Consider the following 26,922-nt stretch of genomic DNA (forward strand, 5'->3'; position numbering starts at 1 on the left):
TCAGGAGAAAGCTATTAAAAACCATCAAGTATTTACAAATGCTGAAAATGGGCAAATTCTTTGGAATAATAATACCATGTCAGAATAGGTGCAAAAATAGGAAAGAAAGCAGAATAAATCTAACATAAATTTTCTATGGACATATATGACACTACCTAAGTGGATTCCACCATTATGTACACCCACAAGAATGATTTTATCAAAATGAATTCTACTGTCATATATAACTAAAGAGAAGAACAACGAGAGAGAGAGAGAGAGAGAGAGAGAGAGAGAGAAGAGAAGAGAAGAGAAGAGAAGAGAAGAGAAGAGAAGAGAAGAGAGAAGAGAGAAGAGAGAAGAGAAAGAAAGAATAGAGAATAGGTGCAAAAAAACTATCAGGGATTCCTGTGCCCAGTCTGCGATTCTGGTTTTAAGTAACTCCTTAAATATTATTTTGGAAAGGCTGAAATTATATTTAACATTAAAAATTGGAATTTTGGGCCAGGGATATACCTCATTTGGTAAAGTGCTTGCCTTACATGCAGAAGGCCCTGGGTTCAATCCCCAGCACCACAAAAAATAAAATAAAAATTGGAATCTTAAACTAGCATGAATTAACTACCATAAGAAAATGCTTATCAGGGATGGGGATGTAGCTCAGTTGGTAGAGTGCCTGCCTTGCATGCACAAGGCCCTGGGTTCGATCCCCAGCACCACACACACACACACACACACACACACACACACACACACAAAGCTATTATCTTAGATAATATTAGACTATTATCTTAGAGACAAGGATTTCCATAAGTATACACTGGCAGATTGTAAAGAAAAGATAAAAATACTTCCTGGCAAACCTTTTTCTGCCATTATGTTTCTCTATTTCCAAAAAAAAATTATAAACATGCATTATACAATCAAGATCAATTAATATGTAGCTGTATCAACACAGTTAAAATACTTTTAACTAGTAATGAATTATTAGGAAGAGGAAAAAGATTCCATTTTGTCTTGGGTTTTTAATACATGAATATGTATAATCTTTAACACACATGCAAACCAAAGTTGGGAAATGTAATAAGAAAATGAACTAAACACTCTTTACTGAATTCACTCTTTTAAACTACAAGAGGTGATGTGCATGTAGTTCAAGGTTTATGCAAAAAAATATTAAATACACTTTCCATTGAAATAAGTAAGGAATGCTGTGCAGATGACACATGAACTTTTCAGAGTAGATTGAGAAGTAGCTGCAAACTTCCAAATCCCAAAAATACCAAACTCAGAAGCATATTTAAGAATCCCTGTCATGAACACCCAAATAAAAAAGTTTTCTAAAACACTGACTCACATTTCTGGAGTCTTGGATTTGTTTTTTCCATTGAAAAATTCAGGAAGAGCACGCCGTTCAATCACATGAATACTGAAAGGTGGGGGGGGAGAGAAAGAGGATTGAAGAAGAATGAAATCTTGAAATTTGAGCTATGTTTAATTTTCAAAGTAAAACTAAGCCCTGGTTGGCAAAATTAATTACACTGGACAAATATCTTCGTATTAACAGACTACAACAAACAAAGAGAGCTTCCCCTTGGATTCTCAAAGAAGAGGTACATATGTATTTCATTATAGCTCCTAACTATCCAGAGCATTTGGAATAGCATTCACTTAGTTTTTAAGGCATGCAGCAAAGTCTAAATATTTGAGAACAACCATGGTTTTGGACAAAACTAAAGCTCAAGTGAACCATGTACTGTATTTCTCCCCCCATGTTGGTAATGGGGATTGAGCCCCGTGCTTTGCACAAACTAAGCAAGCACACCAAGCATTTACTAAATCCCCTGCCCCTCTCTCCAACTTTTTTTTTTTGGAGATAGTTCACACTAAGTAAGGCTGGCCTTGTACTTATAATATCGTGTAGCAGCTTCAAGTAACTGGAACTAAAGGTGTATGAGACTGCCCCTGGCTCTCTATTCTTCAAATTATCTTTTAAGTCTATATTATATAGAGGCTAGAAAGATGTATTAAAAATTGCATCTATCCTTAAAGAATAAAACAATAATCATTAAGAACACGATAAAAATGTCTAAAGTAACCCCCAAGATCTGAGTAACTGAGCATCACTGAAGTAAAAGCATAACCTTCATATTAGAAACTACTTAAAAATGTTAACATCTATTTGGAGGAATAAATTCTCGTACTTAAATATTTAAAAATAAAAAATTTAAAAAGGCCGCCCAATATGAAATAGAGATAACTCTTAAACAATCAATAAATACAATATCTAGGGCTTTAGTTATTTCCAACCATGGTCCCAAAGAGGTCTGTTTTCTCAAGATTTTTTTTTTCATACCAGAGTTTATACTGAAAAAGACTTCTACATTTAAAATATTTCCTATTAAAACAAAGCTCTATATGGTAGTGAGAATAGTTTTTGGTTTATATAATTAACATTTTAAATCACAAACATAACTAAACATTTTCCTGTGTATTATAGCTGAATCTAAATGATTTATGTTAAAGCTTACAACATTTTACAACCCTGTATTATAATTTTCACCTCTAAATTGTTTTAAAAAACACTTTTTTCAAAGATTAAAATCACTTTCCATCTCCCTTCAACCAATGTGACAGCAATTCCTGATGTGGGACTGAGATTCCAACCTGATTTCAAGAAAAGTTTCCTCAGTACCATGGATGCGGCACACTTACCAGTTATAATCAAACCATGATGCATAGCTGGGAATAATAATGTGATTAGTCTGCTCTGTCACATTATCTTCACCAGGGTCAACTGACCGACTCTGATCACCTTTGCCAGGATCTTCATCTTCCTATAGAAAAGAAGCCAAAGTTCAAAAGACAGAACTAGGCAGATTAACACATCATTCTTTTGATATTAGTTCAAAGATAATGAAGCTAATTGATTTGATTTTTAAAAAAACAGGAAAGAAATTTCAAATATAAAAAATTCAACTTTTAAGGTACAAAGTGGATAGCTGAAAGAGCAGATTTCTTCCCTCCTTTTTACAATTAGGGAATGGACTCATAAAATAAGTACCTCATAACAAGATTAATTAGCAAGTTGAATGAAGAAAGGGTGTCTCTATAATGAAGAATTCACAAAGCTCAAATTAATTAAATCTCTTTTCACAACAGCTTCTTTTTTACTTGTTCAGTTTTATTTAATCCCAGTTCACAAATATAAATTACTAGTTCTAACATTATTATGAGGACAAGAATACTAACAAGTGACAATAGGACAGCCTGTACTACAAACTCCGAGCAGTTAAGTATCTAAGAAGCAGATACTACTTTCTTGTCAACCAAGATACACAAAACTACTAAGTTATAAACAGAATATAAGTCAAGACAGTCCATAGAGGTTTATATCACTCTGATTACTACTTACTACATAACATTTTCTCTGATTTTTTTTATCAGAGGTACTTCAAGTAAACCTCCCCCAAAACTGACTTCCAAATAATTTCAAAATCACTCCTTTAGGTCAAAATACAGGTGTGATGATATCAGTCAATAATATTAGTAATTATTTTAAAATAACACTTGTAATATACTGTTTATATCTAAATGGATACATGTATCCCAGAAATTTTCTACAAAGACTTTTCTTTCAAATCTAAACCTGATCAAATATTCCATATTATACATTATATCTTAGAAGTGTATTTTAATCCCTGACTCCCCCCCTTTTTTTTTTTTGGTGTTGCATAATATTAAAATGTTTAAAGAATCTAGACCAACATGTTATAATAAAACATTTTTAAAAGTCTCTGATTCTTCATAACTAGTTTAAAAATAAAAGATTTTATCAAGAAAACTAAAGGACTACTAAAAGAAATGAGCTTTTTGACAGTCACAAAGTCATTCACTTTTGTACAGTTCAATGTATCATATTTCATTTGTGGTACTTCTATTATTTTTAATCTTATGAAGTCATTTTCTATTAAGAATCCACATAGCTGGGCATGGGGTCCACACCTATAATCCCAACAACTTGGGAGTCTGATGCAGGCAGGACTGCAAGATTGAGGTCAGACTGGACAAAATTTTAAAATCCTGTATCGAAATAAGAAATAAAAGGGGCTGCATATGTAGCTCAGTTTTAAGAGTGCCCTTGGGGATCAATCTCAAGTGCAGAATAGAAAAAAAAAAAAAAGAAAAGAAAGAAACTGGACTGATTTTGAATCTGTATTCTTTGACGATGGTTCCACTGTTAATACTTTTAAGTTAATTCAACTTAATTTCCTGTATTATAATATATGAGATGAAAATCTAGTGTAACTTCCTATAAACTTAAGACATTTCCCTTAAGATCAATGAAAAAAGAAAGCAAGAAAACAACAAGAACTCTAAAATTATTACTTAAATGATGCTGAAAGAAAACAATCTGGTAATACTCATGACAAAGTTCCTTACCCAAAATCAGGGAAGCTACAAGCAAAAAATACTGTGAGGGTTAATGTGTTTTTATTTTAAGTTGGTTTTAATGTATTTTTGAGGTATAGGTTTTATAAATCAACCAGGAAACAAAAAAATTTACTTTATTCAGAAAAACCAGGAAGAGGCTGGCAATGCAAGTAAATAAAAGACAACAGTTTATGTTTCAATGATCTCTCTCAATTGTGACACAAAAGGCAGAATGATACTGTTGGGCAGGGTATTAGAGAAACTCTTAAATTTACATTATGTAGCATTATGACTTGTACATGGATTCAACACTCTTACCTTTGGTATAAAAGAAAATCTCACAAGTAAGTGCCTTTAACTTTCTATTTTCTTCCTTTTACTCTGTATACTAACATCTTTTCAAAATATAATATTCATTATTAAGGTAGCTTTGGAATAATGAAGTTTAATTTTAAAGGAAAAAAAATAACAATAACACAGGTAAAGAATTTGTTGAAATACTTTCACTAGAAGTCTTCAGGACTCTGTTCATCCCTTGTATGTATATAAAACAATGTTAAACATCAAAATGGGGTTTTGATGGCAATTGGAAAAAAAAGGAATATTTTTAGCAAATTAAGAAAGTTATTTCAAGAGCATTTGGGGCTAATTATACATTTTAACAAAGTTAAGCATAACAGCCTGACTGAAACAATGGGTCATTTACTGAAGACGAAGAAAAAATTAAACCCTGCCTAAATCCAACACCTTCTAACGAAATGATTCATATGTCTTCACAGAACTGATGAAATAGGAAGTAGGTAACTGTGAGGCCAAGAGCATAATTCAAAGTCTTCATTAGCCACACCAAAAGAAAACAGAAAAATCAAGGCAAGGTCCCTACTCATCCTCATTGTTATATAACATGTGAAATAGTGTGGTCTTTTCTGATTATCACTTGCAACCAAGGGAGCATGAAAACAGAAACTATACCAAGGGACATTACCTAGGAAGATATAAGATTCTTCTCAATAAAATTCTGGGACCAAGGAAGACAACTATTCTGGAGGACTATTTAAAAGGGAATTCATCTTGGTGGTGTGGTGCCATGTGCCTGAAGTCCTGGTTACTTTGGGAGACTGAGGCAAGAGAATCACTTGAGCCCAGGAGTTTGAGACCAGCAAGGGCACCACAGTGAGACTCCATCTCAAAAAGAAAAAAAAAAGGAAATTAAAAAAAATATATATTAAACCGGGTATACATGTGGTGCACGCTTGTAACCCCGGCAGCACAGGAGGATCAAGAGTTCAAAGCCAGCCTCAACAACAGCAAGACGCTAAGCAATTCAGTGAGACCCTGTCTCTAAATTAAATACAAAATAGGGCTGGGGATGTGGCTCAGTAGTTGAGTGCCCTGAGTTAATCCCTGGTACTAAAAAACAAAACAAGAGTCTCAAAGTAAAAGATTTCTATGGACATTTCCAACTTCCAATCCAATATTTCTACTCAGTACACAGGACAGTTAAAGAAAATCCTCTCAACAGGCCTAAATTATTTTTACCTTTCCTCCTGTTGTTATTGTTTCTTCATCTTGTTCATCTGCAAAATCAAAATATGTAAATTATTTTAAAAACAGATAAATGCTGTTTGGATTATCTGGAATCTTTACAGTCTAAAAACTTATACAGGACAGACAAAAGCAAGCACAGCAAAATCACCCCAAATAATTAGGTAAATTGTAATTTTACAAAGAAGCAGAGAGGTGTTAGAAATTCCAAAATATAGGAAATTAAGAAGAAGAGATAAGGAATCCCTTTCAAAGTACTGGTAGAAAGTTAATAGGACTTAGGACCTAAATGCTGGTCTTACAAAAGAACAAGAGAAAGCTCATCTAAAATTTAAAATAGGCAGTTGATTCCTACAGTGAAACGCAAAAGTGCCAATGTAGTGAGGTTTCTGCACAAATAATTATATTCAGTGCTTTAGTTTTTTTTTTTTTAAATATATAAGTAATATGATCCCCTGGTAGGACAAAAGCATTATGAAGTTCAAAAAGAATATGGAAAAGTAATTCTTTCACTCACATATTCTCTAAAAAAATATTCCCCATTATCTGTTATTTGAAAAGCAATTACCAAAAAAGGAAACAAAAGAAACAAAATATTCAAAAGCTCAGGGGCTGGGAAAAACAGAGTTAACTGGTGAAATGCAGTCAAACGCCTGTTTTTATATGGAATCTGACTCTTTGAATAGTCCTAGTGAACGGGTTAACAGATGTGAAAAGTTAGCTTGCTGTGCTTAAAATGTTTATGAAAATAATAATACGGTTAATTTTTGAATACTTGCTATTTTGGTTTGTAAATAAAGTGCTGCCCAAAGACTCATGTATTAAAGGCTTGGTCCCTAATGCATCAATGTTCAGAGATAGGGATTTGGGGGAAGTGATTTGATCACGAGGTGTCTTATCTCATTAATACATTAATCCTCTCAAAGATTAATAATTGATGGCATTATGGAAAGATGGAAGAAATGTAGGAGGGAGTGGCCTAGTTCAAGGGACTGGATCCTTGAGGATGTGCCATTGGGAACTATACCTTGTCCCCAATCTTTTCCCCGTCCCGCTTCTGCCTGCTTCTCATCCATTATGAGATGGCCAGCTCTCTCCATCATCCCTCATCAATACGCTACTCTACCTCACCATAGGCCATGGTAATACAGACAGGTGACTTCAATCTCTGAAACCATGAGCTAAAATATATCTTTCCTCCTTTAAGTTGATTTCCCCATGTATTTAGTCATAGTGATGAAAAGCTATGCAATACATCGGCTGTCCTTTTAAAGTAAGGAATTTTGGTATCAACTAGGAGAGGGTACCTGTCACATCCACGTCCCCAATAAAACCTTGAGTGTGAATTGTCTAATAGGCATCCTCAGGCTAAAACACTATATATATGTTGCTGCAAGTTCACTGCTGTGGGAGCAGTGCACTTCATGACTCTTGTGTGAGGAAGAACATGAAGAAACCTGCACCCAGACTCCACTTGTGTTTACTCTTCCCATGCACCTATCATGAATGTTAGCTGTGAGTACAACCACATGCCAAATCCCAGGGGGTCATTTTGGAGACTCTCAACACATCTATGAGTAAAATACAGTTTGTATACTCTTAATTGGTAGAAAAGAAAAAGAATAATACTTTGAGATACATAAAAAGTAAATGAAATTAAAATTTCATATTCAAAAATTTCATCATAATATGGCATGAAGATTTGTTTACATGACTCCATGGTTATTTTTGAGCTAAAATGGCAAAGTTGTTGTGATTGAGTCCAAATGGCATAGAATGCCTAAAACATTTGTTTACTGGGGCTGGGTAGCTCAGCTGGTAGAGTGCTTGTCTCCCAAGCCCAAGGCCCTGAGTTCAATCCCCAGCACACCCCCCAAAAAGAAGAGAAAAAAAGAAAAAGAAAGGGGTTACCAATCCTTACCAAAAACATGAGTAGTATTTTAACATGCAATAAGAGACTAGCACTCAAATATTTAATAGGATGCCTGTTGTTTTGTTAGCTACTATCCAAATACTAAGAACACAGTCATGAATCAGAAAAGACACCAGCCTTTATGAACTTTACATCCCACTAATGGGATAGAATAAAAATCTTAGATGTTAAAAATTTCTACACAGATGATAAATATAAAGAAATATGCTTAAGAGGGTTTGGGTTGGTGTCCTCTTCAGAGCAAGTAAAAAGGGGAAACCTCGGGCTGGGGCTGGTGTTGAGTGGTAGAGCACTTGCCTCACACGGGTGAGGCACTGGGTTCAATTTTCAGCACCACATAAAAATAAATAAAGATATTGTGTCCATCTACAACTTAAAACATATAATGCTTATATATATATATTTTTTCTTTTTTTTTAAAGGGAAGCCTCTCTGAAGAGGTGACACTGAAGCTGGCAAGTCAGCAGTGAGGTCAAAGAAGGGAACCAGTCAGGTCAAAGGGCTTTCAGTGGAGACAACACAAAATTGAAAGAACTGAACATGAATAAAAAAATGAGAAAAGCACTTACACAATAGCAGAGTGTAAGGCTATAAAGCATTGGTAAAAAACACAGACCAGGACTCAGATATGGAACTCTGCCACTTAATAGCAAAATAGTTGAAGATAGTTTACTGAACCTCTGAAATCTCTACTTGATCAATAAAACAAGGTTAATGTCGTTTAATACTCAAGTGCAAATATGTAGAATGATACCTGGCAAGTAATCAGGAATCACAAAAATGGATACTGTTGGGCTGAGATTGTGGCTCAGAGGTAAAGCGCTCACCTAGCATGTACGGGGCCCTGAGTTTGATCCTGAGCACCACATAAAAATAAATGAATGGAATAAAGGTATTGTGCCCAACTACAACTAAAAAAATAAATATTTTTAAAAAATGGACATTGTTGTTGGAGATGTAAGTTATGAACAAATACCTGCTAACAGGTTGAGGAGATTCAGGATGTAAAAAATGATGATACCAATTACCAAAAGGAGCCAAAGCTCTATGAAGGGACTATATTTTTCCTAGCAAGTGATTAACATAAAAATCTAGGTAACACTGCCAAAAACTAAAATTTTGTCCACTACATGTTTATAAATCATAGGATAACCAACTTCTTAAGAAATAGTGGTAGTATGACTTAATGATCTCTCTCCAGTCAAAAAATATAATTTATTTTGACAAGTTTCTGTCACTTAGGTAGTCTTGGTACCTAATAGAAATATACTTGTGATAAAACAAAAGTAGGAGGGCTGGGGTTGTGGCTCAGAGGTAGAGTGCCCGCCTAACAAGCGTGAGGCACTCACTGGGTTGAATCCTCAGCACCACATAACACCTACAACTAAAAAATAAACATAAAAAAAAAAAAAATAAGTAGGAGGGAAACCCTTTTCAACTGCTTCTAAATGATAATACTAAATAAAATGTTGTCTCCCTTCTTCTTTATGTGGACAAATACACTTCCAACCCATCCCAAGGATTTTTTAGAGACCTCAAGAGAGAAAGACATTTAGCTAGGAGGCACATCAGAAAGAAATGGATCAGCTAAAACAACCAACAGCTCTGAGGACAGTAATTTATAGATGATGGACCAGGTGTCCTTGGCATGACTCATGTAACAACTAATGAAAAAATGAAAGGCCAGAAAAATGACTTCAAATTTAAAGAACATATCTCTCCAGCTGTGATCAACAGCATCTTCATTCACAACATTCCTAAACTGTGTGTACCTCACAAACTTCACAAGAGGGAAGGGATTTTACACTTGGCTAGTGGAACCTCTAGCTTTTCTCCCAAATTGGGTTCTATTTCATTCCATTAAAAGTCTGTTATGGGGCTGGGGTTGTGGCTCGGAGGCAGAGCGCTTGCCTAGCATGCGTGAGGCACTGGGTTCGATCCTCAGCACCACATAAAATAAAAAATAAAGATATTGTGTCCATCTGTAACTAAAAAATACTTTAAAAAAAAAAAAAAAAGCCTATTATGAACATGTTTTAAATAACTACCTCATTAAAGGAACAATTTTCTACTCTTTTGTAAATTACTGGCTGGTTCCTTTTTAAGATATATATTTAGGGCTGGGGATGTGGCTAAGTGATAGAACACTTGCTTAGCATGTGTGAGGCACTGGGTTTGATTCTTAGTATCATATGTAAATAAGTAAATAAACAAAATAAAGGTTCATCAATAACTAAAAAAATATTTAAAAAAGAAAGTTTTTTAAAAACAGATATATACTTAAAATATATTAATTAACACTCTATATAGCAAATTGTCCCACTGAAGAATATCAAGTATAAATCTTTTACCCTTGTCAATGTACTGGGATATAAAATAAAAGACTGCTTATAATTAGTTTCTGTTTTCTTGGCTATTAATTACGTAGTTAAGTATCAATTACAGAATAGACAACAAAAATTTATGGAGAATGTAATATTATTTATATTACAAGTAATATTATTCAAGATCCATGTTCTATTAATAACGCTAAAACAAGATAGAAATTTGGGGTGTGGGGGGTGATGCTGGGGATTAAACTCAGTGGCACTCAACCACTGAGCCATATTTTATTTAGAGATAGGGTCTCACTAAGTTCCTTAGTGCCCATGCTTTTGCTGAAGCTGACTCTGAACTCTCAATCCTCCTATCTCAGCCTCCTGAGCTGCTGGGATTATAGGCATGCACCACCATGCCCAACAAGATAGAAATGTTTTGACGGCATCTCCTTTTCCACTTTGTTTACGTAATACCTCCCATTACATTGTCATCAGATAATTTTCTGTTTCTGTTTCTGAAATAAAAAGAGAATCATCTTCCAGTATGTACTGCTGGACTGTAAATCAGGAAATGTAGAGATGCATTCAATAAAATGAATTAGAGGAATTCTAAGGAATACCCACTTGTATTTGCTATCAAGAATCACTGCAATTTGTGCACATTTCATTTTCTTTTTAATTAAAAGAAAAAATATTTCTCATATGCTAAACAAACTTGAAGGTAAATTAGTAGCATGCTTATCTTAGCCACTGCTGTCAGTCGCCACCCTTCAGACAAGTATCAAAAGCTTCCTGATAAATTTTGTACTTTTTGCATTGTATGACATTTGTGAATTAAAAAATGGAAAGTATTTCAGATACTTTCTTATTTGTTTAATAGAAAGTATAATTCTTTCTTAATTTAATGGATTTTGTAGGAAAAAAGAAATTACTACAATTTATTAAAAAGCAGATTACTCTCAATTCAGAGATACTGAAATGAAGGTATCATTTTCATCCCAAGGAGATCTTGCAAAATATTTTCTCTTCTAAAATACTACAAGTTCAAAAATTTACTGTAGACTGAAAATAGTAGCTTCTCCTTTGAGTTTTACAACTATAGAAAAACAATCAAGAGGGGCTGGGATTGTGGCTCAGTGGTAGAGCACTCGCCTAGCACGTTCCAGGACCAGGGTTCAATCCTCAACCCCATATAAAAATTAACAAAATAAAACTGAAAAAAAAGAAAAAAAAAAAAAAGAAAAAGAATCAAGACTACTATATTGTCTATAACTTTCAGGATCATGAGGTGCTTCTATTTTATTTATTTATTTATTTATTTACTTACTTACTTACTTACTTATTTATTTATTTACTTAATCACCCAATAATTACACCTTACTTGTGAAAATGTACTCTACATCCTGAACATATAGTTGGCCTTCTGTACACTGGAGTTTCACGTATGTGGACTCTACCCATCAGAGATGGAATAGTCAGGAAAAAAATGTCTACAGTAAACACATACACTTTGTCATTAATCACTAAGCATATAACAACTACTATAACATTTACAGTATATTAAATATTTCAGCATGATTTAAAGTACATGGCAAGATAAGCAGAGGTTAGATGAAAATACTATATGTCATGAAAGGAAGTTGGACATAGCGAATTTTGATATCCATGGGGCATGGGGATCATGCAACAATCCTATATGGATACCTATACTATAAAAAAACCACTGTTTCTCAATTCATACTGCTTAAGAACTTTAATTTAGCTTATAAAGTATAAACATGTAAAAGATGTTTATTGTGAAGATACAAAATCAATTTGCACTATAATATAAGACAAGTAGTTCAGGGAGACTGGGGAAAGTACTTTAATTAGAATTATTTCTTTAAAACTCAAATATTCAGATTCGAGTAAAACATTAGTTTGTGGGAAAATACTATGAGAGGGCATCATTAAGAAACAATGGATCAAGGGCTGGGGCTGTGGTTCAGTGGTAGTGCACTTGCCTGGCATGTTTGAGGCACTGGGTTCAATTCTCAGCATCATATATAAATACATAAATAAAATAAAGGTCTATCAAAAACTAAAAAAAAAAAAAAAAGTTAAAAAAAAAAGCAACAATGGATCATAAGAAATTAACACTGATAAAATGGTGGCAAACCAAATCATGATAGTACTAAGGAAATACATAGTTTATATCTGGTGGTAGGAAACAGTAAGTGAAAACAATACTTTTAAGTAAATAAAGGAGTATCTGAACAGCTGATAGATAAAATAAAGGAAACAAGACTATATAAGGTATGTTTTACCTAGATCTGCTACAGTTCCTCCTTTAACAGGTGTATTTTCACTATCTTTCTTTGGGTTTACTAGAAGGAGGAAAAAAACAAAACAAAACAAAACCACATCAGAATCATGTGTTAGAGGAAAACTTCTGCTTGCTTTTAAGAATAAAACAGAAAAGAACATGATTCAAAAATACATGCATCTCATTAGAACTCAAATGTAAATCATGACTCACCTCATGTAAAAACCATAAACTCAGCTGCAAAAAACACTTAATAACAGACTATACTCTGTAATTATCTAAGTAGCAATATTTTTTTATTATATAAATAAAAAAATGTTTATATGCAAAACATAAAAAGAATTTCTCAGTCTCGTCCACAATTTTTTTTTGACCATTTTTAGGCTTTTATCTGAATTCCCATTTCTGTGCCACTCATTCATTCAGACAGATAAACTGAAGGAAAAATTATACCTTTTTACCCCAGTACTAGAAATGAAGCCAAAAGTGCTCTACTACTCAGTCACACCCTCAACACCCCCAACTTTTTAATATGTTTTTAGATTTGTTCTAATTAATTATACATGACAGTAAAATGCTTTTTGACACATCATACATGAATGGGAGTATAATTTCTCATTCATCTGGTTGTACATGATGTAGAGTTACACAGGTCATGTAATCTTATGCACATAGGGTAATAATTTCTGATTCATTCTACTATCATTCCTACTCACCTATCCCTTCCCCTACATTTATTCCCCTGTGTCTAGTCCAAAATAACTCTATTCTCCCCACATCCTCATTGTGATTTAGCATCTATACGTCAGAGAAAACATTTGGCCTTTGACTCTTTGGGAAATGGCTTATTTCGCTTAGCAGAATATTCTCCAGTTCCATCCAATTACTGGCAAATGCCATAATTTCATTCTTCTTTAAGGCTAAGTACTATTCCATTGTGTATATATACCTCAATTTCCTTATCTATTCATCTCTTGACGGGCACCTAGGTTGGTTTCCTAAATTTAGCTTTTGTGAACTGAGCTGCTATAAACACTGATTTGCCTAGCCCTTTTTTATATATTGAGACAGGTTCTTGCTAAGTTACCCAGGGTAGCCTCAAACTTCCCATTATCCTGCCTCAGTCTCCTAAGTCACTGGAATTACAGGTGTGCATCACCATGCTCAGCGAGAACTGACACCTTTCATGAATACAAACACACACATTGAAATTTATCCTCAGGGTTTTAAAACCTTGTGCCGATGTTACCCATTCTGTACTTATTCCTTAGCACTTACCTTTTCTCATGTAACAGTGTGCCTTTGTTTTAACTATTCTACATGGCTTTCATTTTAACAGGCCCATAGATGGACCATAAACTATCCCTTCTTTGAGGGAAAGGAAGTTTATTTTCAAGAATTCACTGTCTATAAGCAGCATTCTTAAACCATTATCTCTCTGCATGCATGTAATTACTTAAGATGTGCTCTGAAGACAAAACTGTTATTATTAAGTGTATACAATTAAAATTTAAAAGAGAGCCAAAATGTGTTCAGTGGCTTTTTGAATTTACACTTCCATCAAGAGCATAAGTTCCTAAGTCTTCAAAACGTTTTTACTTTCCCATCTACTTGAAACTGTGACAGAGGAAAAGTTATTTGAACCTGGCACGGTGGTGCATACCTATAATCCTAGTGGCTCAGGAGGCTGAGGCAGAAGGATCATGTGTTTAAAGCCAGCCTCAGCAACTTAATGAGGCACCTAAGCAACTCAGTGATACCCTGTCTCTAAATAAAATGCAAAATATGACTGGGAATGTAGCTCAGTGGTTCAGTGCACCTGGGTTCAATCCCTGGTAGGAAAAAAGAAAAAAAAAAAGCTTTAATACTTTATATATTCTTGGTTAAGTAAGGCTGTTCATCCATTCACACATTTAATGGCTCTGCATTTATGATAAATTTATTATAATACATTGCCATTTTACTCTATGGGATTAGAATTGTTACACTATTTGGGATTGTATTCATTTATTTGTTAAATGGGTAAACAAATACCTTTTTCTCAGGCTAAGACTTGATTACATTGTATCCCTATCAGGGCTAGGGTTGTGGTTCAGTGGTAGAGCGCTTCCTAGCTTGTGCAAGGCCCCACATAAAAATAAATAAGTAAAATAAAGGTAAAAAATATAAAAATATATAAAAAAAGGTATTGTATCCATCTACAACTAAAAAATATATATATATTTTTTTTTTAAAAAAAAGCGTATCGGTATTAAGAGGGCTGGGATTGTGGCTCAGCGGTAGACCGCTCGCCTAGCACAAGCGGGACGCGGGTTCGATCCTCAGCACCACATAAAAATAAAGGCATTGTTGTGTCCATCGACATCTAAAAAAATATATATTTAAAAAACTACTATAAACAAATACGAGTCATTTGTCTACTAGTCTTTCTACTCTACTAATTGATTCAGTCACTCCTGAACCAAAACCAAATTATATTAATTATTATAGATAAGTTTAGGTAGTTATTGGTTAAGGGTTGTCACCACTCTCATGAGTCCTTGATTTAAAAATATTTTTTGGGGGGTTATATTTATGATTTTCTCCTTCCATATGAACTTAAAAATATATCACAGTTATAGTTTTTTTTCTTTTTTCTTCCTTTCCTTTTTTTGGTGCCAGGGACTGAATCTAGGGGTGCTTAACCAATGAGCTACATCTTGAGCCCTTTATATTTTTATTTTGAGATAGGGTTTCGATAAATTCCAAAGCTGGCTTTACAATCCTTCTGTCTTAGGCTCCTACACCACTGTGCCTTGCTTGTGTTGTTCTTAATGCCCAATTTTGCAATACAATACTTTTTAAAACATAAATAAATGTTTTATAAAAGAAACAGAAAAGCTAATAAACTAGATAACCTCCCAAGCAAAACTATTCAAGAATTTAAAAAAAGAAAAAAAATAGAGAAAACAATGATGAGGAATACAAGAGGGGAAAAAAAGGACTACATTAAACACTAAAACATTATAAGAAATGCTATGAAACACACTAGATCATTAAAAACATTTGTGCTGAGGCTGTAGCTAAATGGTAAAGCGCTTGTCTCACATGCGTGAGGCACTGAGTTCAATCCTCAGCACCACATAAAAACAAATAAATACATTGTGTGTTCATCTACAACTAAAAAATATACATTAAAGAAAAAAACATTCAAAGCCCAGTTTACAAAGGGGAAGAGATGTTCAACAGATACTATATAACAAAACAAGGAATATAAAATGGGAAGATTCCTGTATCTGTTTTAAAAATTGAATCTTGAGGGGGGATAGGAGAGGATAGGAAAGGCAGCAGAATACAACATACACTAGTATGGCAGTATGTAAAAAAGTGGATGTGTAACCGATGTGAATCTGCAATTTGTATATGGGTAAAAATGGGAGTTCATAATCCGCGTGAATCAAATGTATAAAATATGATATGTCAAGAGCTTTGTAATGTTTTGAACAACTAAAAATAAATAAATAATTTTTTTTTTTTTTAAATTGAATCTTGAAGATTTTTAACAGTGGATAAGAGGAAGGCTGCATTTCCAACTGCTCCATGGCTCACGTTTAAAGCAGTACAAGAATACTGGTTCTCAGTGAGGGTAATGTGTTGGCATGAAGGTGGCTAGGACTACAGTAAAAAAATAAGATCACAGAACTACAAAAGGTCATGGTCCAAGGAGACTCCCATTCTATGTGTGCTTTCTGCAACCAGCAGCCTGAGAGTTGCTCTCTAGGTGCACACCCCTGGCTTTGGAAGAGAGTTACACTTCAGTTCCCAAGTGAAAATATTCTCTGTAGCTTTACTGCAGCACTCTCCAGACCAATACCACTCAAAGTTTCTCAAATATAGGATAAGCCTTTTGTTCTTTAAATGTTATTTTTTTTAATCAAAATAATTAATAAATTAAATAAATAAATAAACATTGAATCTGTGACTAAAACCAAAGAAACCTTAAGGCTGAAGGAGCTACACGAATACATTATTTAAGGAAGAAATGTTCCCAATCTTGTAAGTCTTTCAGAAAATAAAACAAAGAAACAATTCCAAACTCATTTTATGAGTTCAGCACAACCTGGATGGCAAAACTTGATGAAGATTTTACAATAAAAGAAAGATAAAGGCCAAAATACTCCATAAACAGAAACTAATAAAATCCTTGAAAAAAATATTAGAAAATCAAATGCAGTAATACATTTAAAGACAATAAAATTAAATGAGATTATTTCAGGAATGCAAAGTTGTTTTTAAATCATTTCAGCATAATTACATTAATTGATTAAAGGAGAAAAATCATATCATTATATCAATGAATGCAGAAAAAAAATTTGTAAAAATCCAGCAACCATTCATAATAAAAATCTCAAAAATATAGGAATAAAATAAACTTCCTTGATTTGACAGAGCATTTTCTATCAACTGGTAACATCATTTTTCATGGTAAAATATTTCCCCAAAACAGGTTTAAAAAAAGCAAAAATATTTTTATCATTGTTACTTAAAAGTATAGAAGTGTTACAGTATAACTAGAAGTTGGTGTAATAGGGTAAAAACCAAAAGAAAAGATGGGGATGGGGATTATAGCTCAGCAGTAGAGCACTTGCCTCGAACATGTGAGGCACTGGGTTCGATCCTGAGCACAACATATAAATAAATGAATGAATGAATGAATGAATAAATAAAGGTATTGTGTCCATCTACAACTAACAGAAATATTTTTAAAAAACACACTCCCATAAACAATTGCATTAAATAATATATTGATGATCGGGCTGAGGTTGTAGCTCAGTAGTAAAGCACTTGCCTCATGTGTGTGAGGCACTGGGTTCAATCCTCAGCACCACATAAAAATAAAAATATTGTGTCGATCTACAACTAAAACACACACACACACACACACACACACACACACATACACACTGATGGACTAGGGATGGAATTCAATGGTAGAGTCCTCTGGGTTCAATTCTTAGTAATACACACATATACACACACAAATATGTTATATATAAACATTTAAGCACATATAGTGAGTTATAAGTTTTACAAATGGCTGGGGTTGTGGCTCAGTGGTAGAGCATTTGCCTAGCATGTGTGAGGCATTGGGTTCCATTCTAAGCATTACATAGAAATAAAAAAAGGTCTATTAACAACTAAAAAAAATTTTTTTAAAGTTTTATAAATATATGAAATACCTCTACTCTGAAACACATAAAATACTGAAAAGAAACATAATTATGTAAAGGTAAACATGTGACATACTCATGTAGTATCATATTCAATGTTAAGTCAATTCTCCCTCAAATGCCCATTTAAAATGACTTTAATTTCAATCAGAACCTCGGTAGGCTTTGAGAAACTAAAAGGCTGGTTCTAAAATTTATGTGACTCAGCCAAGAATTTAAAATAGCAAAAACAATCCTGAAGAATAGGATTTACAAAAATGGAGAACTGCCTAACTTTAAAACCTGAGTAAAAGTTATATCAATAAAGCACTGTGGTACTGGGTCAAGAAAAAATACACCGGTGGAAAAAACAGTGTCATAGTTTAGATCTGGAATATTCCCCAAAGGTTGAAGGCTTGGTCCCTAACTACTGGCTTCATTAGGAAGTAGACGAAACCTACTTATACAGGAGGTCACAGAAAAGTCACTTAAAGAGTGTATCTTAACACCTTACCCACCTCTGGATCCTTTCTCTTTCTCCCTCTCTTCTTGTTACTTGGCACCAAGAGGTGAGCATCTCTGTTCCAACATGAATTTCTTACTACAATGCTCTTCCTCAACAAAAGCCTAAAGCAATAGAATCAAACAACTGTGGCCTGAAACCATAAGCCAAAAATCCTTCTTGGATATTTTGACACAGCCACAGAAATCTTATTAACACAGAATCTAAAAGTAGATCCACTCAAAAGATTTTTAAAAAAGGATAAAGATTATTCAATCAATAAAGTAGGATCTTTACAGCAAATGGACCAGATAGGAAAACAATAAACTTTGACCTCTATCTCAAAAAATACTGAAAGTTTGATCACAGACCTAATTTAAAGTAGTAAGTATAAACCTTCTACAAGAAAACATAGGAAAATAGGGTTGGGCCTGTAGCTCAGTGGCAGAGTACTTGCCAAGCACTGGGTTCGATCCTCAGCACCACATAAAAATAAATAAATAAAGACATGATGTCCATCTACAACTATTAAAAAAAAAAAAAGAAGAAGAAAACATAGGAAAAAATATCTTAAATATCTAAGGTAAAAATATCTTAGAACACAAGTAATGATAATGATTCAATTTCATCAAAATTAAGAATACATGCCCTATAAAGTATTAGGAAAATGAAAAAGCAAGCCACTATGAGTGGGGGCTTGGCTTGAATTGTTTACAAATCGACTTAGAAAAACCAAATACCTGAATGTCGAGAAGTAGATTTTAAAACACACTACAAATACAGAAAAAACAAGGATAAGACATAAACTGCAAGAAATATACTACATGCATCTGACAAAGAGCTCAAACATGATAAATTATTAAAAAAAAAAAAACATAAAAAGCCAGGTGCAGTGGCACACACCTGTAATCCCAGTGGCACAGGAGATCAAGGCAGGAGGATTCCAAGTTTAGCAAGGTCCTAAGCAACTTAGCAAGACCCTGTCTCAAAAAATTAAAATGGCCAGGGATGAGTCCTCAATGATAAACTAGGTTCCATTCCCAGTGCCAAACAAAACAACAACAACAACAAAAACAAAAACAGCCATCTACATAAATAAAAGCCAAAGAGACTCAGATCCAGATCTGAAAGGATAAATGAAGTCACTAGGAAAAAGTTGAAAATATCTTTTGGATATTTTAAGAGATGCAAATAGCACAAATTATGGAGGAAAACTAATCCATTATATTGTATCAAAGTTGAAGACTTCTTTCCAAAAGACAAAAGATGGATAGCAAAAATAGAGCTAGCTATAAATTCTTTTTTTTGTTGTTGTTGGTCCCAGGGGCACTTGACCACTGAGCCACATCCCTAGCCTATTTTTATTTTATTTAGAGACAGGGTCTCACTGAGTTGTGTAGCATCTTGCCATTGCTAAGGATGGCTTTGAACTTGCAGTTCTCCTGCTTCAACCACCCAAGCTGCTAGGATTATAGGGATGATTCATCACTGCACCTACCTTACATTAAATTTAATATCAAGGTAGTTTAAAAAAGTAGAACAAAAAACTATTGGCGGTGTCGTGCGCGTGAGCCCCGTAGGACCGGGGAGGCACCAGCTGCCGAGTGGGGAGGGGGCCAAGGCCGCAGCTTGAGGGAGGCCCCGGCCCCTCTGCGCCTGTGTCTGGCACAGCCAGTGTGAGACGAAGAGACAATCCTTCCCTGCCGCCTGGATAATCAAGAGTTTTAGCCAGACCTTTGGGCATACACCAAGATAGTGAGGAGCCAGACGAAAAGCACAGACTATGGCGCTGAAACGGATTAATAAGGAAATTAGTGATTTGGCCCGTAACCCTCCAGCACAATGTTCTGCAGGTCCAGTTAGGGATGATATGTTTCATTGGTAAGCCACAATTATGGGACCTAATGATAGCCCATATCAAGGTGGTGTATTCTTTTTGACAATTCATTTTCCTACAGACTTCAAACCACCTAAGGTTGCATTTACAACAAGAATTTATCATCCAAATATAACAATAATGGTAGCATTGTCTTGATATTCTAAGATCACAATGGTCTCCTGCTTTAACTATTTCTAAAGTTCTTTTATCCATTTGTTCACTGCTATGTGATCCAAACCCAGATGACCCTTTAGTGCCAGAGATTGCACGGATCTATAAAACAGAGATAAGTACAACAGAATATCTCGGGAATGGACTCAGAAGTATGCCATGTGATGCTATAACCTGCATTATAGCTGGAATAAACTTTAAATTACTGTTCCTGTTTTGATTTTTCTTATCTGGCTGCTCCCCTATCAGACCTCATCTTTTTTAATTTTATTTTTTGTTTACCTCCCTCCTTCACTCACATGCTCATCTGAGAAGACTTAAGTCCTTCCAGCTTTGAACAATAACTGCTTTTAGAAATTGTAGTTACAAAAGAACAGTTGCCCAAGATTCAGAAACTTTTTTAAAAAATGGAGCATGTGTATTATGTGGCCAATGTCTTCATTCTAACTTGGTCATGAGACTAAACCATTCCTCACTGCTCTAACATGCTGAAGAAATCATCTGAGGGGAAGGGAGATGGATGCTCAGTTGTCACATCAAAGGAAGTAGCATTATTCTAGCAGCATCCATTTTGTTTAAACCTTCCACTGTTCGAGATTTGAGGTTACATGTTATACTTCATGCTCATAACTGATGTGGCAGGAGAATTGGTATTGAATTTATAGCATCAGCAGAACAGAAAATTTGATGTATTTTATGCATGTCAATAAAGGAATGGCCTGTTCTTATTCTACAGAGAATGGAAATTGGAAGTCAAACACCCTTTGTATTCCAAAATAGGGTCTCAAAACATTTTGTAATTTTCATTTAAATTGTTAGGAGGCTTGGAGCTATTAGTTAATCTATCTTCCAATACACTGTTTAATATAGCACTGAATAAATGATGCAAGTTGTCACTGGATGAGTGATCAACTAATAGCTCTGCTAGTAATTGATTTATTTTTCTTCAATAAAGTTGCATAAACAAACAAACAAAAAAAAATATTGGCAATTTTAATGTTCTAATTTCTTGTGTATACTTCAAACCTCTAGTTTGTAGCCCCCTAATGAAATTTTGCATTGGAAAACTGAATTGGTAATATGAGAACTATAAAATTCACCATTTCACTTATGTGGTTTCCAATTTATGGGCCTCCTCCACGATACAGGTAAATAGTGATGATGTATAAATAAGTAAACTAAATGTCATTTATATCTTTTCCCCTTAAAATGTGCTGAACCTTATTTTTAAAAATTTAATTACATGGGGCTGGGGATGTGGCTCAAGTGGTAGCGCGCTCGCCTGGCATGCGTGCGGCCCGGGTTCGATCCTCAGCACCACATACAAAAAGATGTTGTGTCCGCCAAAAACTAAAAAATAAATATTAAAATATTCTCTCTCTCTCTCTGTCTTAAAAAAAAAATTTAATTACAGGCTCACTGAGATCACAAACATGTGATGGTCAATTTAAAAAATTATAAATATTTAAACCATACTTTGAGCTTCATTACTGAAGACTGAAACTTACATCACCAATAACTCAAGTTCACAACACTAAACTTATAAAATTCAATACAGAAAGTTTTCAATTTCATATTCACATAAAGCAATGCCTAGAGATTAAATAGGTTTAAACTATACATAAATAAATGTTTTCCAGCTTTTAATGTGAATAGTGATTCTGTTGTGATTTTTAAAAAATATTAACTTTAAATATTTCTAAAGTTAGGTAAATCGTGGATCACGGTGTATTTTCTCCATAAACAAATAGGAAAAAGTATCACAGATGACTGGAAAACTCCTGTAAAATAAATTAATTAATTAATTGAAAAGAAAATAAATGACTGGGAAAGAGGGAATTTGAAAAAAGTTAATACCAAAAGTAGAAATTTATTCATATTTGAAAGTTGAGAATTATGAACTCAAAGCAAAAAATGAATTATTTCATGATGAAATTAGGTCTATCAGAATACAAACCATTTTTGGGGAGTACCACCTCCTCTATATTGGGCACAGGTGTTGGGTCTTCCATGTCCTTGGTAAGGTCTTCTTGCTCATCTTCTTCTTTCTGACTTCTGCGCTTCCCATAAAGATTAGCTTGGCTGAAACACATAGGTATATAAAATATAAACAAGACCAATTATAGCTAATTATACCAAACCATTCCTGAGGTTCTACATTATTGTTAAAATCTATACTTACAAATCACTTTTAAACAGGTAATAATCAAACAAATTATAGACATCTTACTGAAGATACATTTAACCAGCCCCCCCCCCCAAAAAATTAATATTAAAAGGTACTGGATATAAAAAATGGGCACAGAAATCTTACTATTCAAATTGCAGGCATTATCCTAAAGGAAGCTTCAGTTAGTACAACAAAAGAATACCTGCTAAGGAATATGGCATAGTTTCTCACAGACTATAAACAAATCACATAAGAAATTTTCTCAAAGATATGAACAAGCTATATTTTCCTGGCTTTTTATGTCATCCAAATACCAGAAACTACCATACCACTGAGTATGGTACTCATTCCTTTTTGTAAAAATTGCCTTTGTTCTTTCACTGACAATTCAAATCATTTATTTTTAAAACATACGAATAAAGGGCTGGGGATGTAGCTCAAGTGGTAGTGCGATCGCCTACCATGTGTGAGGCACTAAGTTTGATTCTGAGTACCACATACATATAAAATGAAGATACTGTGTGCACCTAAAACTAAAAAATACATATTAAAAAAAAGCATATGAATAAAAATAGGAATGATTTCCTTATCTTGAGTAATTACAATGAATATAGGACAGAAGTAATTAGAAATACATTAACAGTACTGTACTTCTGAACATGGAAATATAGAGAAAAAAAAGTATGAAGAAAATATATCACAGAGAAAAAAGTGGTAAGTGAGCTGAAATTTTGAGAATGTGCAATAATTTATTAAGGATAAGGCAATGTTTTAGAGTAAAGCGTAAAAGCTAAAGGCGTAAGCAAAAACATAAAAATAAAATAATTTGTTTGGAGATCCAATGGAGAGTAATCTACAGTGCACTGCCAGTGAAAGTGAATGCAGTAAGATCTAGGGAAGACAGAATGATAGGCCAGCCTGAGTCCCTCATTGAAGAGAGAATGCTCAAACTTCTCTTTGAGAGATAACATATTGGTATGGGTCAGAATAAAGCACATCAGGTGAAAAAACTTTTTTCAAATTAAAAATTGCATGATGAGGGGCTGGGGAGATAGCTCAGTGGTAAAGCACCTGCCTAGCATGCATGAGGCCCTGAGTTCAAGCCCCATCACCACATAAAAAATGAACAACAACAATAAAAAATGAAGTCTACAAATCTAAAAGGTGTCCAAGAGATAAAATATTTTTAAAAGGAAGAAAAGACGCAGGGAAGATGAGTAAAACAAAGGTTATGAAAACAGATTTCAAAATATTCTGATTAAATACAGGACTCAAAGAAAAAATTTTAGGGATTGAACCCAGGACCCATGCATGCTAAGAACATGTTCCACCACTGAGTTACAACCTTAGTCTTCGTGGAAAAACTTAAAATATGAAAAGTGTGCTATTAGAAGGCAAATGTATGTAATCAACATACATACATACATACATACACAGGAATCAATCTGGTACGGCTGTATAAACAGGGTGGAGAGTAAATGCCACCACTTGTGAGTCTTCTTGATATCATATTTTGTTTCAACAACTACTGGTGTGCTGGCACCTGCTGGCACCCCATTTTAGCTCATAGCAGGAATAGTTGGATATCTGACTTTAGGCCTGGATCACCGGGAAACGTTGATAAAGGCTTTCCTTACAAAGCTGTCACACAAAATGGGCACAGCGGCGCATATTTGTAATCCCAGAAACACGGAAGGATGAATATAAGTTCAAGTCAATCTCTGCAATTTAATAAGACTCTATCTCAAGAAAAATAAATAAATAAAAATAAGGAATTTAGCTAAGTGGTAAAGCACCCCTCAGTTCAATCCCTAGGACTTCTTCTAAAAAAACTTCAGGTACCTCGGATATCTCTGAACATCCACAGCAAGAGACAGAAATCTAAAGTATTTTTCCTAAAAACATCATTAAGAAAACATATTTGTATGATTTTAATTTCTGTGCCTCAATATATGTGGTCTTAACAAAATCACAAATTTTAAGACCATGACTGGCTCATTAATATATGAAATAAGAGATTTTTAAACTTCCCTAAACAGCCACATACTCCTCTTTCTGAGTTAATGTAATCACTAAAGGGACAGGTGATAAAATCGGAGAAAAATATAGACTATGGTAAATGCGATTTCTTAAACACCTTGCCAACCACATTCTCAATACATACATACAAAAAAACACTCTATTCAGGGTGCCTTTGTATAAATAAACATAAAATGCCTATAAGATAACATCTCATAATAAGATAAGCTATTAAAAAAAAGGTTTCCAAATAAGTCAAAGTACGGCTTACTTTTAGTAAATCTTCCAATGTGAATGTAAAAATCTGAAAAGTCCTTCGGAATATGTTTTAATGCCTTCTGAGTTCTTACCCTTTCTTCCCACTTTTCTTCCGAGATTCTGTAGGTGTGGGAGGGGGAGGTGAAGGTGAATGTTTCCTCTTCCGAGCATTAGCTGATGCTTTTCTATCTCTTCTCTCTGGACTTCTGACTGGCTAGGAAGAAATAAATGAAAATAAATATCAGCGAACTTTGCTGAGTCCTCGGTTTCAGTAAACCTTTGTGCAAAGGTGAGTTTCCATAAACAAAGATAGCAACAAACCCACTAGTTCAGAAAAAAGAAAAAGTATGACATTAAGCATCCAAGACCACTAGCCATAAAGAGACTTTTCTGACCTTTCATCATCAATGGAACTCTCAGTACAAGCCCACAGACATTCAAATTTTGCTGTAACAAGGACAGGCCTGAACCTTGCACAACTAAATACTGTTACTGTTCACATTCTGCACCTCCAGATGGAAAAAGCATTTTCAATAACTGCTATAAAAATATGAAACAAGCTATTAAAACAATGAAATAAAAATATAGGCCAAATGATCCTATGAAAACGTACTATTATATATTAGGACTAGGATTGTAGCTCAGTGGTAGAATGCTTGCCTAGCATATGTGAGGCATTGGGTTCAATCCTCAGCACTCCATAAAAATAAATAAAGGTCCATCAACTAAAAAATATTTAAAAAAAGAAAAGAAAAGAAAATGTACTATTATAGATACTACAGCTCAGTGGTAGGATACTTGCCTAGCACATAGGAATCCCTAGGTTTGATCCCCAGAACCACACAACTACAAAGTACTAAGGGTTAATAAACATATAAAGAGATCTGCCAACGAAGAGTAAAAATTTTTTAAAAATTTATTGAGTTAAATTCTAAAACAAATAGGAATAAACTAAGATTACAAAATTTATGAGACCCCATTTTAAAGTATTTTTCTTAAAAGGATATACATAGTGTGATAAAGAATTTTTAATAGAAAGTTACAGGATTGAAAATAGGAACACACACACACACACAGAGGAATCAATCTGGTATGGCTGTTTACTCAGGATGGAGAGTAAATGCTACCACTGTGAGTCTTCTTGACATCATATTTTGTTTCAACAACTACTGGTGTGCTGGTACCCCATTTTAGCTCATAAATAGGAACAGTAGCATATAGGACTGTAAGATGTGATCTTATAGGTATTTTATTTATTTATACAAAGGCACCCTGAATACAGTGGGTTTTTTTGGTATATGCTTAATACCTCAATGGTTTAAAAAATAACCATGTTTCAAAGACTTTTGAAAAAACTAAAACATAAAGGAAAAACAAAATATTTAACTGTTTCTTATGAAAATGATTTTAGAACCACAGGTGTTACAATGTTTCAAACCCATCTGTAACACACTCTGTTCACCATCTCAAGTCTATTTAAAATGACAAATCTACCCATCAAGTTGTGACCTATAAGGAATCTAAGGTAAATATTTAAGTGCATGTACTTATTAAGAGTAGTACTGAACTTTAACTATGAGACCTTTAAAAAAAATGTACTTTTATTAACTACTGTCTATGCATTAACAAAGCTATTAAATGATATTAAACAAAAAAGTAAAACTATGGTTAAATTAAATAATGTTATAATGATAATTGGACTATAAAATTAAAACTCAGATCTACAGGAAAAATATCAGCTTTACCATTGCTACATTATACTTCATGGGTCACTTTAATTCTTATAACTCTCTGAGATTTTCATTTCTTTCTAAGGGGATGACAGCTTCTGAGATGATTGTTACTGCTATATTAGGAACTTTTTCATGTATATAATGTCTGCTGCATGTGAGTTTATCAATGAAGATATAACATTTAGGGAAAGAAAGACAAAACATCTACTGGTGAGAAAGAGTTCCAAATAAAATACCTCTTCATTCTTTGTTGAAATTCGCTGACGAAAACTCACTGGCTTCCTGTTCTCATCCACTTCATAATCCTCCTCATTCATCCATTCATTGAAAATGTCAGTGTCTAATATCCACTTCACATGAACCTAAAATCACATCAAAACATAAATATCTATATAAATAATAAAATCACTTGATCTTTTAAGTTATTCAGAATGAACCTGATTATTTTCAAATCCTCAATTACGTAAGATATATTAAGAACATACTA

The 26,922-nt window shown here is 34.0% G+C and overlaps 1 protein-coding gene and 1 pseudogene across 3 annotated transcripts in view; one reads left to right on the forward strand and one right to left on the reverse strand.

The window, feature by feature from the left end:
- The window catches only part of Smarcc1 (SWI/SNF related BAF chromatin remodeling complex subunit C1), a 148,344-nt gene that overhangs the window by 70,423 nt on the left and 50,999 nt on the right, over positions 1-26,922 (reverse strand). For all 3 annotated transcript variants that reach the window (XM_076844895.2, XM_076844887.2, XM_076844904.1), the window contains exons 9-15: positions 26,672-26,797; positions 24,795-24,916; positions 22,213-22,337; positions 12,516-12,575; positions 5,953-5,990; positions 2,695-2,816; positions 1,337-1,408 (exon numbers count right to left, since the gene is read on the reverse strand). In XM_076844895.2, the coding sequence (XP_076701010.1) occupies positions 1,337-1,408; positions 2,695-2,816; positions 5,953-5,990; positions 12,516-12,575; positions 22,213-22,337; positions 24,795-24,916; positions 26,672-26,797 (665 nt within the window). The remainder of the gene's footprint in view (positions 1-1,336; positions 1,409-2,694; positions 2,817-5,952; positions 5,991-12,515; positions 12,576-22,212; positions 22,338-24,794; positions 24,917-26,671; positions 26,798-26,922) is intronic.
- LOC143409602 (ubiquitin-conjugating enzyme E2 D3-like) lies at positions 19,974-20,420 on the forward strand (annotated as a pseudogene).

The sequence above is a fragment of the Callospermophilus lateralis genome, chromosome 1 (assembly GCF_048772815.1).
Source record: "Callospermophilus lateralis isolate mCalLat2 chromosome 1, mCalLat2.hap1, whole genome shotgun sequence".
Classification (NCBI taxonomy): Eukaryota; Metazoa; Chordata; class Mammalia; order Rodentia; family Sciuridae; genus Callospermophilus; species Callospermophilus lateralis.